At 35.3% G+C, this 13,908-nt stretch overlaps 1 protein-coding gene across 1 annotated transcript; it reads left to right on the top strand.

Annotated features, from left to right (window-relative positions):
* The first annotated feature begins 6,769 nt into the window (after positions 1 to 6,769).
* Positions 6,770 to 10,908, top strand: LOC118058142 (uncharacterized). The gene is made up of 5 exons (XM_035070853.2): positions 6,770 to 7,299; positions 7,984 to 8,020; positions 8,141 to 8,377; positions 8,484 to 8,531; positions 10,198 to 10,908. The coding sequence occupies exons 1-5, from the start codon at positions 6,998 to 7,000 to the stop codon at positions 10,717 to 10,719; spliced, it is 1,146 nt and encodes a 381-aa protein (XP_034926744.1). The 5' UTR covers positions 6,770 to 6,997; the 3' UTR covers positions 10,720 to 10,908.
* Positions 10,909 to 13,908: the final 3,000 nt, after the last annotated feature.

Genomic DNA, 13,908 nt, shown 5'->3' with positions numbered 1-13,908 from the left:
AATTGGAAATCTTTTGGCTGGACCATGTATATCTCAAACCTTAGTGTGGAGCTGGAATAATAGCAAGATATCTCTATATCACAAGTGGTTATTGTTAAAAAGTTGTAAATATATATACTAAGGTGATAGAGATGTTCTTCTAATAAAATGCTGTGTTGCTCTTGTAAATTTTAAGGTTTTCTTAGTTTATTTAGTTATCAGGTTGTTGTTGCAATAATGCAAACAATAAATGTTCTGGGTAGAAAAACATATATTTTAAAGGTAGTGGAGATGAACTAATAAGATACCTCAATATTCCTTGTGTGTGCTGTGTAGAAGTAGCAAATGTATACTGAGGTGATGCTAGCTTCTGAAAATGTGTGTTTTTATCATTGCCTTGTATCTGGCCCGTTCGTTGTGTGTTTTCTGTGTATTTTCTTGATATCCAAGTTGCTACTTCAGGATTGAGGAAGGAGTGAAAGCTAGTTAGTTGTTAGGTCTCTCTCTCTCTCTCTCTCTCTCTCATTGAGTTGAAGGTCTTGGGACCATTGCCTGGTGCACTGGTAAAAGGCTTGGATTTCCAACCATGAGGGTGTAGGTCAGAAACTTGAGAACAAACTTTTTGTGCAAAAATGCTGAAGGATAGGATTGTATCCCGTTTCTCTCTCCAAGAACACCCATTTTCAGGGACCTTTACTGCATAGCAGATAGATTAGTTATACTCTCTTGGAATTATGTTATTGGCAACCTTGAAGTGAGGTATTGCAATCAGCTGAGTTTAGGTATTCCTTATCTAATTTTACATCATAAAAGAACTAGATATGATTTATTTTTCAACAGCAGCAGACTAAACTTTGCAATTCTGTGACAGAACCATTTCTACAAGATGATGAAAGCGTTTAGAAGCATAGACTGGGGTACTTGCAATATGAACTATGGGTCCCTCTTTGTTGTGGTAATAGATATATCTGCATTCATGGAGTTCAAACCTTGTTGGTAAGGGTTTATGTTATTGGTGGCTTGAAGTTGAACTTCATTTTTCTTTTGGGGAAGCTTCAAAGTCTTCACCTTATCTTGAGCTTTATGGAGTTTTCTACTTTTGAGCTTTTTCATCCCCCCCCCCCCCTCCCTGTTTCAAATTTTGACAGCAATCATGAAAATAAGATTTGATATGTAGAGCAAAACTTCTGTTTATTTGCATAAGTAGTGCATTTTGAAATCTTATGGTTGGACCTTGTATGTATCTTGCCTAGGTGCAGAGCTGAAATAATATCATGTTGGCTCCATAGCACATGTGTTGTTAAGAAGTAGCAAATATATACTCAGGTGATGGAGCTCACGTGGCTGTTCTTCTAATAGTTAGTAGGTTATATTGGCTACATCAAGAATAAGAGGTTCTGGACAGCAATACATATATCTGTTAGAATCAGAAACCCTCTGGCTGGACAAGATCTTTCTATATTACTTTTGTTTACCCTGTAGAAATACCCAATATATATTGAGTTGATGGTGGTAGGTGACCTAACAAATTATCATTGAACTTCAGTTCAAGAAATCCGTACTTATGGGTTTGGGTGTTTGGAAAAGGGAGAATGTGAAACATGAGACTCAAAGACTTATCGAGAAAATAGAGCTTGTGCAGGAAGACGCAATGCTTAAAGTTTGATGAATGGCACCAAGAATATAGTTTGGTCAAGGCACAGTTTAAGCTTTATAATCAATCTGCACATTGTAATTTTTTTAATCATTTTGCTTTAGAATATTTGCAAATTATAAGCCTGGTATTGAAAGATGAACTTAAGCTTGCCTTGCCTGGTAAATGTTTTGATAGCAGTAACCAATTTTGGGGATTTTAACGGTGATAGATTTGATAATTAAGGTACTAAACCATCAGAGATCAATTTGGTCGAAGTAAGTTTCCCCTTGTTTCTCTATGAAAACAAGTTTCATCAATTTGATAGCGATTGCATTATCCACTAATTTTGTCATAATAATTTCTGACATAGCCTTTTGCAAATTATAGATTTCATTTTATGAATTCATAGCTATTGATAGTTGTAGAAATGTTCCTGCATGTACAAGTACATGCTTTAATTGGACCTGTGTAATTTTGATAAAGAAATATGGAATGAAACCCCTTTGGAAAATCAGACAGTGAGATCAAGAGACAAGTAAGAGATACATGATTGGGGTGGAATTCAAAGAGGACATATTATTAGAATTGAGCTTTATGATCCGTGAACTATTCTCATAAGATATCGTTTTTTTTTTTTTTGGGAAATATATTATGCTTGTCAAGAATGGGTGAAGATGATCCAAATGTTTCACTCAACCTTACCCAGGTCGTTCTCGTCTGCATTTGTTAGTCTTTCTTGCTTTCTTCTGTGGTTTGGCTCGTGAGACCCACTGTCCTTGGTGAAGGAGACAGCCCTGGTAAGTACTGTCAAAGTCAAGTTACACAGCGTGGTGCTGACCCGCAGCACACTAGCCATGCTACTCATATGATGCAAACTTGTCAGAGAAATATAGAAACTTGTATTGTTCTGACTTGTGTTGGAGCATGGCATCTAGGGTTGTTGAATATTCTTAGAACATAAACCTGAACTGCTGTATTCCATACTGGTGATACTCTTTTGTTTCTGATGATATATCATCTCTGAAATACACATGCAAATGCATTGTTGATGAGTTGCAGTTCAACTGGTGTTAGTGTCTCCTCTCTTTTTAGCTATAGTCTCTTCTCTAAGCTTGAGTTTAAATCTATCTATATTATAATAAAAAAACATACCAAGTATACTGGGAATTTAGCCCTGCAAGGCTTTTCTTCCTGCACAAATGTAAAAAGCCTAAAACTCCTCAATGGCAAGGAGTATTTGAGGGTTCTGTCCTTTTTCTTTTTCTTTTTTTATCTGCCATGTCTATCATCCAACCTCAATAACAAGAAGATAAGAGTCAAGATGAGTGAGACCCACCACTTCCTTTCCCTTTCCCTTGCTTGATATCATGGACCCTATTTTGGCAGAGATGAAGAGTGATTTGCTGCATATCTCAGTACCCTTCTAATCATTTAGGTTTCTATTAAGTCATTTTCCCCACCAATATGATGGCTTGTTTTGCGACCTCGTTTGTTTTCTCAAGCCTTTTTTGTGCTGAAATCTGCGTCCATTTGCTGTTGCTGATATCTGCAGGTGTAAAAGGGGAGGCGGGGTCGGGTAGATGATATTTCACAGCCCCGAAATGAAAATCATTATCATTAGTTTTGACCAGTAACCACGTAATATTAGCAATCTAGTCTCCTTCTAGGGATCTCTGAAGAACTTTTTCGCCATGGCTGGCGTAAGGATGTTAGAAAAACAGGAGATTTGATTGCCTCGCTCATGATGAGTTTGATATCAAATCAAATCACTGTCAAGTATGGTTGGAGTTATAGAGACCCACAAAGGGCACTGTGGATTTACAACAACTTACAGGGTGTAGTTTGTTGTTTATGGAAATTGTACTTTCACTTGGGGTTAAAGTGCCTTGCTCCCTCTCTTAGAGAGCCAACTTTTGATATTGGTTCAAGGGATGCCAAGACCTAAGAGGGTGCACGTGCAGGGCACAACGAGAGGTGGTCACAGGATGCAGTATAAAATAGTGTTTGGTAATTCGGTGCATGATATTTTTTATAAAAATAATTTTTTAAAATATTTTTAATATTAGTGTATCAAGAACATTAAAAGAATAAGTATCTGAAAAAATCAATTTAAGATTTTCAAAACAAAATATAGTTTGAAAAACACTCGAAAAAGCTGCAAACACAAAATCTGGCCTTTTGCGTCCTCGGTTGTGCAGAAAAGGTCTTCAAGCCACACATTTAGGATCTTTCCCACTGCTGCTTTTCTCAATTGCACTTGTTTTTACCATGGGAGTAAAATCTCAAATGCACCATTGACCATCATTACATTACATGGTCTTTAATCCCAGTTGGTTTTGTTTTTTATACCCACTTGATTTAAACGATCCAGTGAAGGCTCAAATCTTCCCCCTTTCAGCAGTGGATTGAGGAGCCTTAAAGGGCTTTCGTGGCGTTTATAACTTCATCTAAACGCTTGTTTACCAGCTATAATTACTTGGAAGGAATATGAGTTTCCAGGAAGAGACATTGCATGCAAGCTAGGGTTCTTATTTGAGCCCGTGCGTGGAGGAGGATTCACAATCAGGCTACATTTAAGTTAATCATAATTCAGTTTGTTGAAACTAATTAATTAGCCATTGTAGTGTGAGAAATAACTAAGTAGTCACATGACCAGCTTTAACCACCCTTCATTTAGTTGTATTTTCGTTATTAAAAAGCTAAATTTCACTTCTCTTTTCTTGAAATAATAAAAAAAAAAAAACAAATTAGAAAAGAACATGGAATTGCTAGGAAGGACTCAATTATAAAAAAAACATAGGGATTAAATATACATTTTTTGAAATTTTGAGGTTTAATTAATTAGCATCGTCTATGATGTAATTCACCTTTGTTCTTTATTTTATTTTTAAATAGCACTTACAAGGTTTTTTTTTTTAGCAAATTAGCATAACTCAAAAAATATTTGAAAAAATCCTGCGCAGTTAAACAAAACAACTTGGTAGATTTTGTTATTCTCATCAACCCGAACTAAATCAAAAAAAATTATAAATAACAATACAGCTTGTATAATTTATTTATTTTTGAGGTTGCATTTTTTCTAGGAGTGCAACCTCAAAAATAAATAAATAAATAATTATTATGGTCTCGCTATTAAAAATATAATAACACTCACAAGATTAATGAATATTAGAAATAGGTATAGTAATAACTCAAGATCAATATAGATCAGATTTATAATTGAATCAACAAAATAATTGACTCGATTATACTTGATCTAAACTTGGTGTACTTGGTCAGTCCAATTTAACTTGGACCAAGTCCAACACAACCTCAAAAATTATAAAAGTTAGGGCCGTTTTTAAAGCAGTTTCAAATGATAATTTTTAAATTTTGATTTTTTTGTTTATTTTTTATATATTTTTTTTTTATCGTTTTGATATGCAAATATCAAAAATTAAATTAAAAAATATTATTTTAATATATTTCCAAGTAAAAATTATTTAAAAAAACAATTGGTATAACATTCATAAACACCCTATTAATTATTCCCAATAATAAAACCTCTACATTGTTTAGACAAAAAGAAAAATATATAAGCGGAATGCATCGGATATTTTTTTATCTTCGCTAGTTTACCAAATTTTCTTTGTACAACGCTATTTTCTTTTTCTAAAAAAAAAAAAACTCGTTTTTTTTTGGTTTGGAGTAGAGATGACTTCCAAAGATGCAAATGGGGATTTTCTTTCGTTGTGAAATTTATTTTTAAAGGAAAGATGATGAGACTCTGTCAGGCGTCGACCCATCTCTTTTAATTTCTTTCCTTGAAAACCTTGAAGATGAAGAATTTGTGTTAGAAAACCTCGTGATGTTATAATATTTTGTTTCAACTTGGAATGCTCAAGTGGTGGCATGCCACAAACTAAGCTGTCCTCTCCTCGCTAAACCAGCTGGCTCTTTTCTCCGGGCTCGAGTCTCTCCTTGGACTTAGCACTGAATTGCCCCCTAAACGGCAGCTGAAAACACCCTGTTGACTCTTGATCCACCGTATGAACCCTAGAGGCTCATGGTTTTTGTAAGAGAGAACCCTGTGTTTTTTAGGGCAAGCAAGCTCTTCGCACTGAGTATTCCGATGATTCAATGTATTTGTGGTTACAGAGCATGTTTCCAGCCAAGTGATGAAAACGATGCCGTCATATCTATTCCTTGAGCAACAAGGATGTGTATATGACGAGCTTGAATCTCTCATCAAGAGCACTTGAGTTTGTAATCAAGTATGGCAGACACTGAGTCTTACAAGAATCAACGAGTGATCCAAGATTTGAGGCTAAAATCTTTTTGTCTAGAGTATCTGAAATTCAGTCGAGATAAGATAGAATATAAATGCATTGGTATTATTCTTGGGCAGTATTTGATAATGAGATTCAACTTACTTTTTAAATTGTTTTTAGTTTAAAAAATCATTAAATTGATGTTTTATTATGTATTTTTTTTTATGATTTCAATATAAGGATGTAAAAAATAAAAAATAAAAATTAAAAATTAAAAAAAACATTATCATAATATATTTTTAATTAAAAATATTTTTATAAAACTATATCGTACATTATCATAAACATACATTTGCTATGAGGTGTTGGTTGGTTTTGATAATAAATGGGTTTTAATTTTAATCTTGAGTTTTTTTTTTTTTTAATTTACTTATTGTAAAAAACTTGTACGATTAAAAATGAATTGATTTTAGTATATATATACATATGAAAACACTTGTCCAAGGATATGACGGTGAAAAAAAAAAAAAAAAAGTTGAAATATTCTCATGAAATTTTGAGAGACCTCATGGAGTAGCTGAGTGGAATAAAACTCCAACTTGAAGCGTCAATATCATCCACAAATTTATTTATTTATTTCCTACTTATCAAAATAAATGAATGATGGGCTAATTCAAACCAATTAGAGGGAAGTCAAACAAAGCTTGTTGCTTGAACCTGTGGAATTAAACTATTTAATATAGTGTCAAGAGGATGAAACCAAAGTGTTCCATCCAAATGTTTTTTTTTTAATATAATTCTTCTTCAAACCCAAAAATCACAATCAACTTTATCCACATGGGTTGTTGTAAGGCATTTCCACTTGCCATCAAGATTTCTTGTCCACTCTATTTGACCCTACAACACCAAATAATTTAAGCCCTCAATTCAATCCCCAAGTAAAAAAGGAGGCTAAATAAATCATACCCACCAAGCCACTTCCCCTCCCCCCCTTGCATTGCAATTTACCTCCAACTTCTTGGAAATAAAGCAGGAAACTTTGGAATATAATGTTTCTGGTCTAAAAGATACGTAGTGATAGTGGAAGGAAGAAACAAGCGATCAAGAACAACAAAAGGAATCATAGGGAGAGATGGGAGGGGTAACATCTTCAATGGCGGCAAAGTTTGCTTTTTTTCCACCAAACCCACCATCATACAAGCTAGTAACTGATGAATTAACAGGTCTATTGCTACTGAGCCCATTTCCTCACCGTGAAAATGTTGAAATCTTGAAATTGCCAACAAGGAAAGGTACAGATATTGTGGCAATGTATATAAGGCATCCTTTGGCTACTTCCACCTTGCTTTATTCCCATGGAAATGCTGCCGATCTGGGTCAGATGTATGAGCTTTTCATTGAGCTGAGCATCCTCTTGAGGGTCAATCTCATGGGGTACTACTACTTATAATATCTCGATTTTCCCGTCTTCACCTTCTTGTTTTTTTAGCTTGATTAATGTTCTTTTAACTTCTTTTTTCCACCTGCTCTGATTCTTGTTACTTCTTGTTGTTCACAAGAGAATTTTGTAATTTTTCCATGTTCATCAATTTTAGATTCTTGCCATTTTTTTAAGTATTGGTGCTATCAAGATGGAATTCTTTCCGTATTTACTCCCAAATCTTAGATTTAAAGCATGCGGATTACCTCCGTAGCTTGATCAGGGGAATCCTACTGAATTGAAATACCTCTATCTCTATGACTGTTGCTCAAATAAATCCACTGCAAAAAACCAAGGATCATGTTAGGCTTTGTCTATTATATATAAGGGTTGATCTTTTTGGTTACCAAGGAGAGGTGGGGAGGGGAGGACACGAATGTCAGTTGAGCTACAGTTCATAGGCTTGGTTTTTCCTGGTCGATTAGCAGATTGTGCTTGCATCTCAAGCTAGTAGACATGCCCTTTCCCAAGTACTATTTGCTGTCATTGCTTAGATGAATTGGACTTGTTTTTTATTCTGTCTCAAGACATGTTATTAATCTGTGTTGTTGAGATACAACTCCGAGACATGGTTTGTGATTTTGCATCTCTCATTGGAATCTTGTTCATTGTTCTCATTCAATCTTTAACTCTCTCAGGTATGACTATTCTGGGTATGGGCAATCGTCGGGAAAGGTTTGATGAACATTTTAACTTCTTAATAATTAATTGAAAAAAAAAACTTCTTTTATGAGTTTATTGGTGCTTGTGGAAGGAACTGAAATGGCCATCTGAAGATCATTTCCTGTGTTGCAGCCGAGTGAGCAGAATACATATGCTGATATTGAAGCTGCATACAAGTGTCTAGAAGAAAGCTATGGTACCAAGCAGGAAGACATCATCCTTTATGGGCAATCTGTTGGAAGTGGCCCCACGTTAGATCTTGCTGCTCGACTGCCTCAGTTACGGGCTGTTGTTCTGCATAGTCCCATACTCTCAGGGTTAAGAGTCATGTATCCTGTTAAGCGCACATACTGGTTTGACATTTATAAGGTAACATGCGTTTATCAATACTCTTGTCCTAACCAATCACTGAAGTGGTGATTTTATAATCTCTATAACATAATGAGTTTGTTCTTTCTTCTTTTCTTTTTTGCAGAATATTGACAAAATCCCACTAGTAAATTGTCCAGTTCTCATCATGCATGTAAGTATACTATTGCAATGCATGTTGAAGTGTATATAAAGCTTTCTTTTGTTCTTTTATAATTGCATATTTTGGGAAAAGAATAGCAAAATTTGTATCGATGTTCGTGTCACATTATGATTGGTGTTGGAATTGTTCGATTTGCTTCCTCCTTGATGTGCTTATGTCATCTCATTTACAGTTTTTCCTTCTTTTGAAGAATTTAAAATGCTCCCTGTATAGTTAGAAGATCTCCAAATTTTTAGTTGTTCAAGTAACGAGGAATTTTCATTTAACCTAGAGTACACATAAGTTTCTGGCACTTGTAATGCATCTAGGTCTGTTTGTCAACTCTTAGGCTTCTTCATGTTTCATTGCAGGAACTTTGTTATGTGTTAATCTATGTATCTATGCATGTTTCTCTGTGTTCCTCCAACCAAGTATTACAAACTTAATTGTTCTCCATAAGATATCTCAACACTCTACTTCTTGTAGACTGCCTTTAGTTCACTTGGTTTTTTCCTCCTCCTTTCTTAGATTTTTCTAGAGAGGCGTATTGTGATAGTCCCTGCAGAAGTGACAGGGATTATCTTCTGGTATTTCATGGATGATTGACGATAGGGGTTTGTGATTTATTCTTATTTGGCAGTACAAGTCTTTTCAAGTAAATCTGACACATTTGGCTCTGTACTGGTCTTGTGGTCCACGCTGGTGTCTTCAATTCAAACAAGAACATAGCTGTCATGTATGTGACTTGTTAACTTACTAATTGTAAAGATTGGAGATCCAGACAAAGTAATTAATCATAGTCTTTGAAGAATCTTAGCTGAACTATTACAATAAAGGCCCCCCAATTTTATTATATTTTCGATAATTAAAAGGAAGAAGAACAATGGGATAATTCCTTTTATATTTTTCTTTATTCATGTATCTAACCTTCACAGGGATTGAAATTTCATTTGGCAACTGTGGGAGTAGGTTTCCCAGTAAAAATAGTAAAGGTAAAACAAATTTTTTAAACATGATAGGGGTTAGAGCAGCCCTGTAGTTGGAAGAGGTAAGGTATATGGACCTCATGGATGGCCTAATCAGGATTCCTGAGCCTTTCGTTTTGTGCTCATAGGAATGGTGCTGTTTGCTGACTTCTGACATCACTGAGTTCTTTTAATTGACTGTCCTTGAGGTTCTGACATATACAGCTGAAGTAATTTTGTATAGTGTAATAATTAAATTTGAAATATTCGCTGTGCCATGGATGGTCTAAGATTTAACTATTGCGTTGTGTAATGGAGAAAACAGTCAAAATTTCCCTTCAACAAAAACTAGAAAAAGAACATGAAAAAACTGCTTTTCATGCTCCATGACTCTCTGTCTACTAAAAAGTGAAGTGCTACAGAGAGTGTTCATTTCACCCCCCGCCCCCTCTTTTTTTTTTTTTTTTTCCTTTCCTGTTTGGAATAATCAGTTTATAATGTTGTTGAATAAGATATTGATCCTTTCATTTGTTATCTTCTTTCAAGTTCTCAATATCTAGATGCTAGGAGGTTTTCATGAGGGTTCATTCATTTATTTTAAATGCATGCAATCCCACCAACTGAATGCAAGATGCCCATGAAAAGTTAATTGACTTGGGATCTATTATTCGTAATTACCTTAATATTTTGATCTTTTTTTATTTTATTTGTAGGGAACTTCAGATGAAGTTGTCGATTGGTCCCATGGTAAGCAATTATGGGAACTCTGTAAAGAAAAGTACGAACCACTTTGGCTTAAAGGAGGGAACCATTGTGATTTAGAGCACTATCCAGAGTATATCAGGCATCTGAAGAAGTTCATATCAACTGTGGAGAAATCTCCTTCTCAAAGATACAGTTCCAGGAGAAGTACAGATCAGTTTGAGCAGTCACGGAAGAGTACTGATGTGTTTGAGGTTTCAAGGAAAAGCACAGATCGAAGAGAGAAACCAAGGCACAGTACTGACAGGCTCGAGAAACCAAAAATTCAATCTAATCATGTTGACAAGCTAGAAAAACTAAAAAATCTGTCAAATAATGCTGACAAGCTAGAAAAGTTAAGGATGTCATTTGATCAAATGGAAAGGTCTCGGAGGAGTGTTGATTGCCATGAGAAATCCCGGAAAAGCATCGACCACCAATTGGAAAGAGCACGGAAAAGTGTTGACAGGTTGGAAAGAATACGGACTGGTTGATACTCAAAACCAACTGTAAAATTTACGCATGGGTTTGGTGTTGTGGGCAATTCATTTGGTTTTTCTTTGCTAATTTATATGGTTTTATGGCTGTGTTGCATTGTCTCTATAATAACAATGGCATGAAATGAGAAAGAGTTTGGTGTTATAATGATTTACTACAAATCATTATATTTCAATGATTTTCCATTGAAATGTCTTTTATATTTCTTTTCCAAATTTCATAATACAAATATGATTTTCCATTTGCATACCATCTGACGAGGAAAAAAAAAAAACAAGTTGTCCATTGTTATGCTCCTCAATTCTAAATGTTACATCAAGTGCACAACTCAGATTCTTGTTGTTATGCTCCTCAATTCTAAATGTTACTTTTCGCCAGCAGACCCATCTGTAGAAAACTTGCACTTGGAAAGAGATTCTTCATGTGGTTGGCTCGTTAACAAGCTATCAGTCTAGAACGCGGATCTTGGGTGACATGAATCTCCTTTTCCTCCACCGGAGTTGCAGAATTTTATACAATTCCCGGCAAAGAAGATAATCTCAGCGGCCGGGAGGGCCATCGTGCCAGAAGTTACTGAACTCTAAAGGACTGCATGTATTGGACATGGAGCCTTCCATGTGACTGGACAGAAGTGCCTGTTTCCTGAAGCAATCTTCAGTTAATGATCCATTTAGCACAATGGTACCATTTGCATGCAACAAGAAGATTGAATAGTTTCTGACAGACTACAGAAGTGGCAGCTGTACATGCCTCCTTTCCTTAGGGTTGCAAGTAAAAGCTTTGAGAGCCTCTGTTATAATCATTACAGCAGAGTTAACGACGCCTGAACCAAATTGGTGATGGCTATTAAATATTACAGTCCAACTGTAATCTTCATACTGTTTGCACTGGTAGCCAGTACAAAATGCAGATGAAATTTCAGTTTTCAGAAAGTACTTTTTTAATTGAAAATAAATTAAAATTACTTCTGATATTAAAACGAGAAAATCATCAAAAAAATCAACTCAAAATCATCCACAAAGTATCAAATATGACGCAAAAACAAACATTCGCTAAGCTAACCGTGCAAATTTGTACAACTCCCAGGGCTTTGCATCGCATTAAAATTGAAGTCCTAGCTATGCTCAACAGGCTGTACAATCCATCAAAGCTTTTTAAAGAACTGTTGCCAGAAGAGGTGATGCAGTGTTACCGATTATGAACCAACCACATCACTCGTCGGCAAACCCTTCTTCTATTGCCAGAAGTGAAGTATAATTGATGGTTGTATCCATTATATCAAACATAATTAAACACCGTCAATTTAACCAGTCAATGCATCCCAGGTGTCTCCTTTGCATTAGCTAGGAAAGAGCTTCGATCCACGCCAGAACCAGCATCTATTTTATTAGACTACAATTCACTTCGAGAAAAATAGAGCATTAATTACAACAACAAACGTCCACAAGGAAACTTAAGAGCATGCCTAAAGAAAAGGAAAAGGGTAAAACAAAGTTCATGCATTGCCACTTCCATTGTGGTTGGATTTGTCATAATAGTTATTTTTTAAGATGTTTATTTTATTAAAAAATATATCAAAATAATATTTTTTATTTTTTAAAATTTAACTTTTACATCAATATATTAAAATCATCTAAAAATAAAAAAAAAAATTTAAAACTAAAAAATATATTCAAAACCATTTTCTGACCGTAAAAACATGTTCTTGATGGCTTAAGAAAAATGAGTATGATCCACTAACAAATGCATCAACAAATCACTTCGAGTAAAACCACACCATTAAGAGTGTATTTGTTTTTAAGGTATTACAAGACTTAACAGTTTTACCGACAGAAATATTCCGTCGGTGTGTGACTGAGAGTTCGTCGGTAAATTATTTACCGACTACTTCACTAATGGAATATTCCCGTCGGCTTACCTTTCGTCGGTGATTCCCCATTCCATCGCTATATCGGTCAGAAATACAAAAAAAACATTTCCCAACAGTTTTACAAACGGAAAGTGCGCACCAAAAAAAAAAGTTTCTCGCTTGAAATATACCGACGGAAAATACTCCATCAGTGATATAGTGTATGACCGACGACCCATATCCGTCGGGAAATTTATCGGTGAGGTTTTGAAATATCGACCGAATACATCTGTCTGTAAATTCATCGGTGAGTGTATGAAATACCGACTGAATGTATCCGTCTAGATATGCATCGGTGATTCTAATACCGACAGATGTAGTCCATCGGTAAAGCCCTTTGTAATTGTTTTTTTTTTAATTTGTTTTTTTTAAATTATTTAGAATACATTAAAATGATATAAATTAATGGTAATAAAAACCAATTATGCAAATAACATTTATATTAAGCATCAAAAACAAAAAATGAAAGATAAATAATAGTCATTACAAAATGAATGTGTTTCAAAAAAACATTAAACGAAATTTTAGATGTAAATAATGTTTATTAAAAATTAATATAAAGGAGGAGGAGGAGGAGGAGGCTGGCTGTTATGCGGCCAAAAAAGATTTGGCTGTTATGTTCCACCTTGTACCATGTTTATGACCATTTGACGAAGCTCTTCATAGGCCGCTCTTTGTCATTCAGACTCCACTCTGTGTTGTTCAGACTCTGCTCTTTGTTGTTCGGACGCCACTCTTTGTTGTTCTTTGAGTTGTGTGCACGCCTCTGATAGGTGGTCGTACTTTTCAGTGAGCAGAGCAGTGTGTTGTTGCAAGGCCATGAACTCCTTAGATTGGGAGCTCGATACTGATTGGGAGCTCTCGACGGTTGAAGCACTACGGGCCGACCGCAAGTTGTCGGCCATAGTGTTGGAGAACCCGTAAACCCGATTTTTATCGGGTCCACCTGACGATCCAACCTCCATCCACAAATCCGGATCGAATTCTAGATGGGTCAAAGGATCATCCCCATATCTTTCCCTCAACCGATTATTATAGGTCTCCTGAAAATAAATAAATAAAAGTAATCATCATATTCAATTCAATAAACATAATAATAACTTACAAAATAAAATGGTTAAACAAACATACCACAAAATGTTGAGCACGGTTGTCGACAAACTGTTGTACCCCCTTTTGGCAGTCTTAACTCTGCACGTGCGTCTCCACAAACAGCTCCGTAGGGCTCGGCTCACGTCCAAAAGACAGCCTATAATGAAAAAAAAATTATTAACAA

The sequence above is a fragment of the Populus alba genome, chromosome 1 (genome assembly GCF_005239225.2).
Source record: "Populus alba chromosome 1, ASM523922v2, whole genome shotgun sequence".
In the NCBI taxonomy this organism is placed as follows: Eukaryota; Viridiplantae; Streptophyta; class Magnoliopsida; order Malpighiales; family Salicaceae; genus Populus; species Populus alba.
This window is presented reverse-complemented; position numbering and strand designations above follow the sequence as displayed.

Excerpts from the sequence above, each read along its gene's own strand:
- LOC118058142 (XM_035070853.2), top strand. The coding sequence starts at position 6,998 with ATGGGAGGGGTAACATCTTCAATGGCGGCAAAGTTTGCTTTTTTTCCA. Across the intron at positions 7,300-7,983 it reads TTGAGGGTCAATCTCATGGG|GTATGACTATTCTGGGTATG; the intron begins GTACTACTACTT and ends TAACTCTCTCAG. Across the intron at positions 8,021-8,140 it reads ATGGGCAATCGTCGGGAAAG|CCGAGTGAGCAGAATACATA; the intron begins GTTTGATGAACA and ends CCTGTGTTGCAG.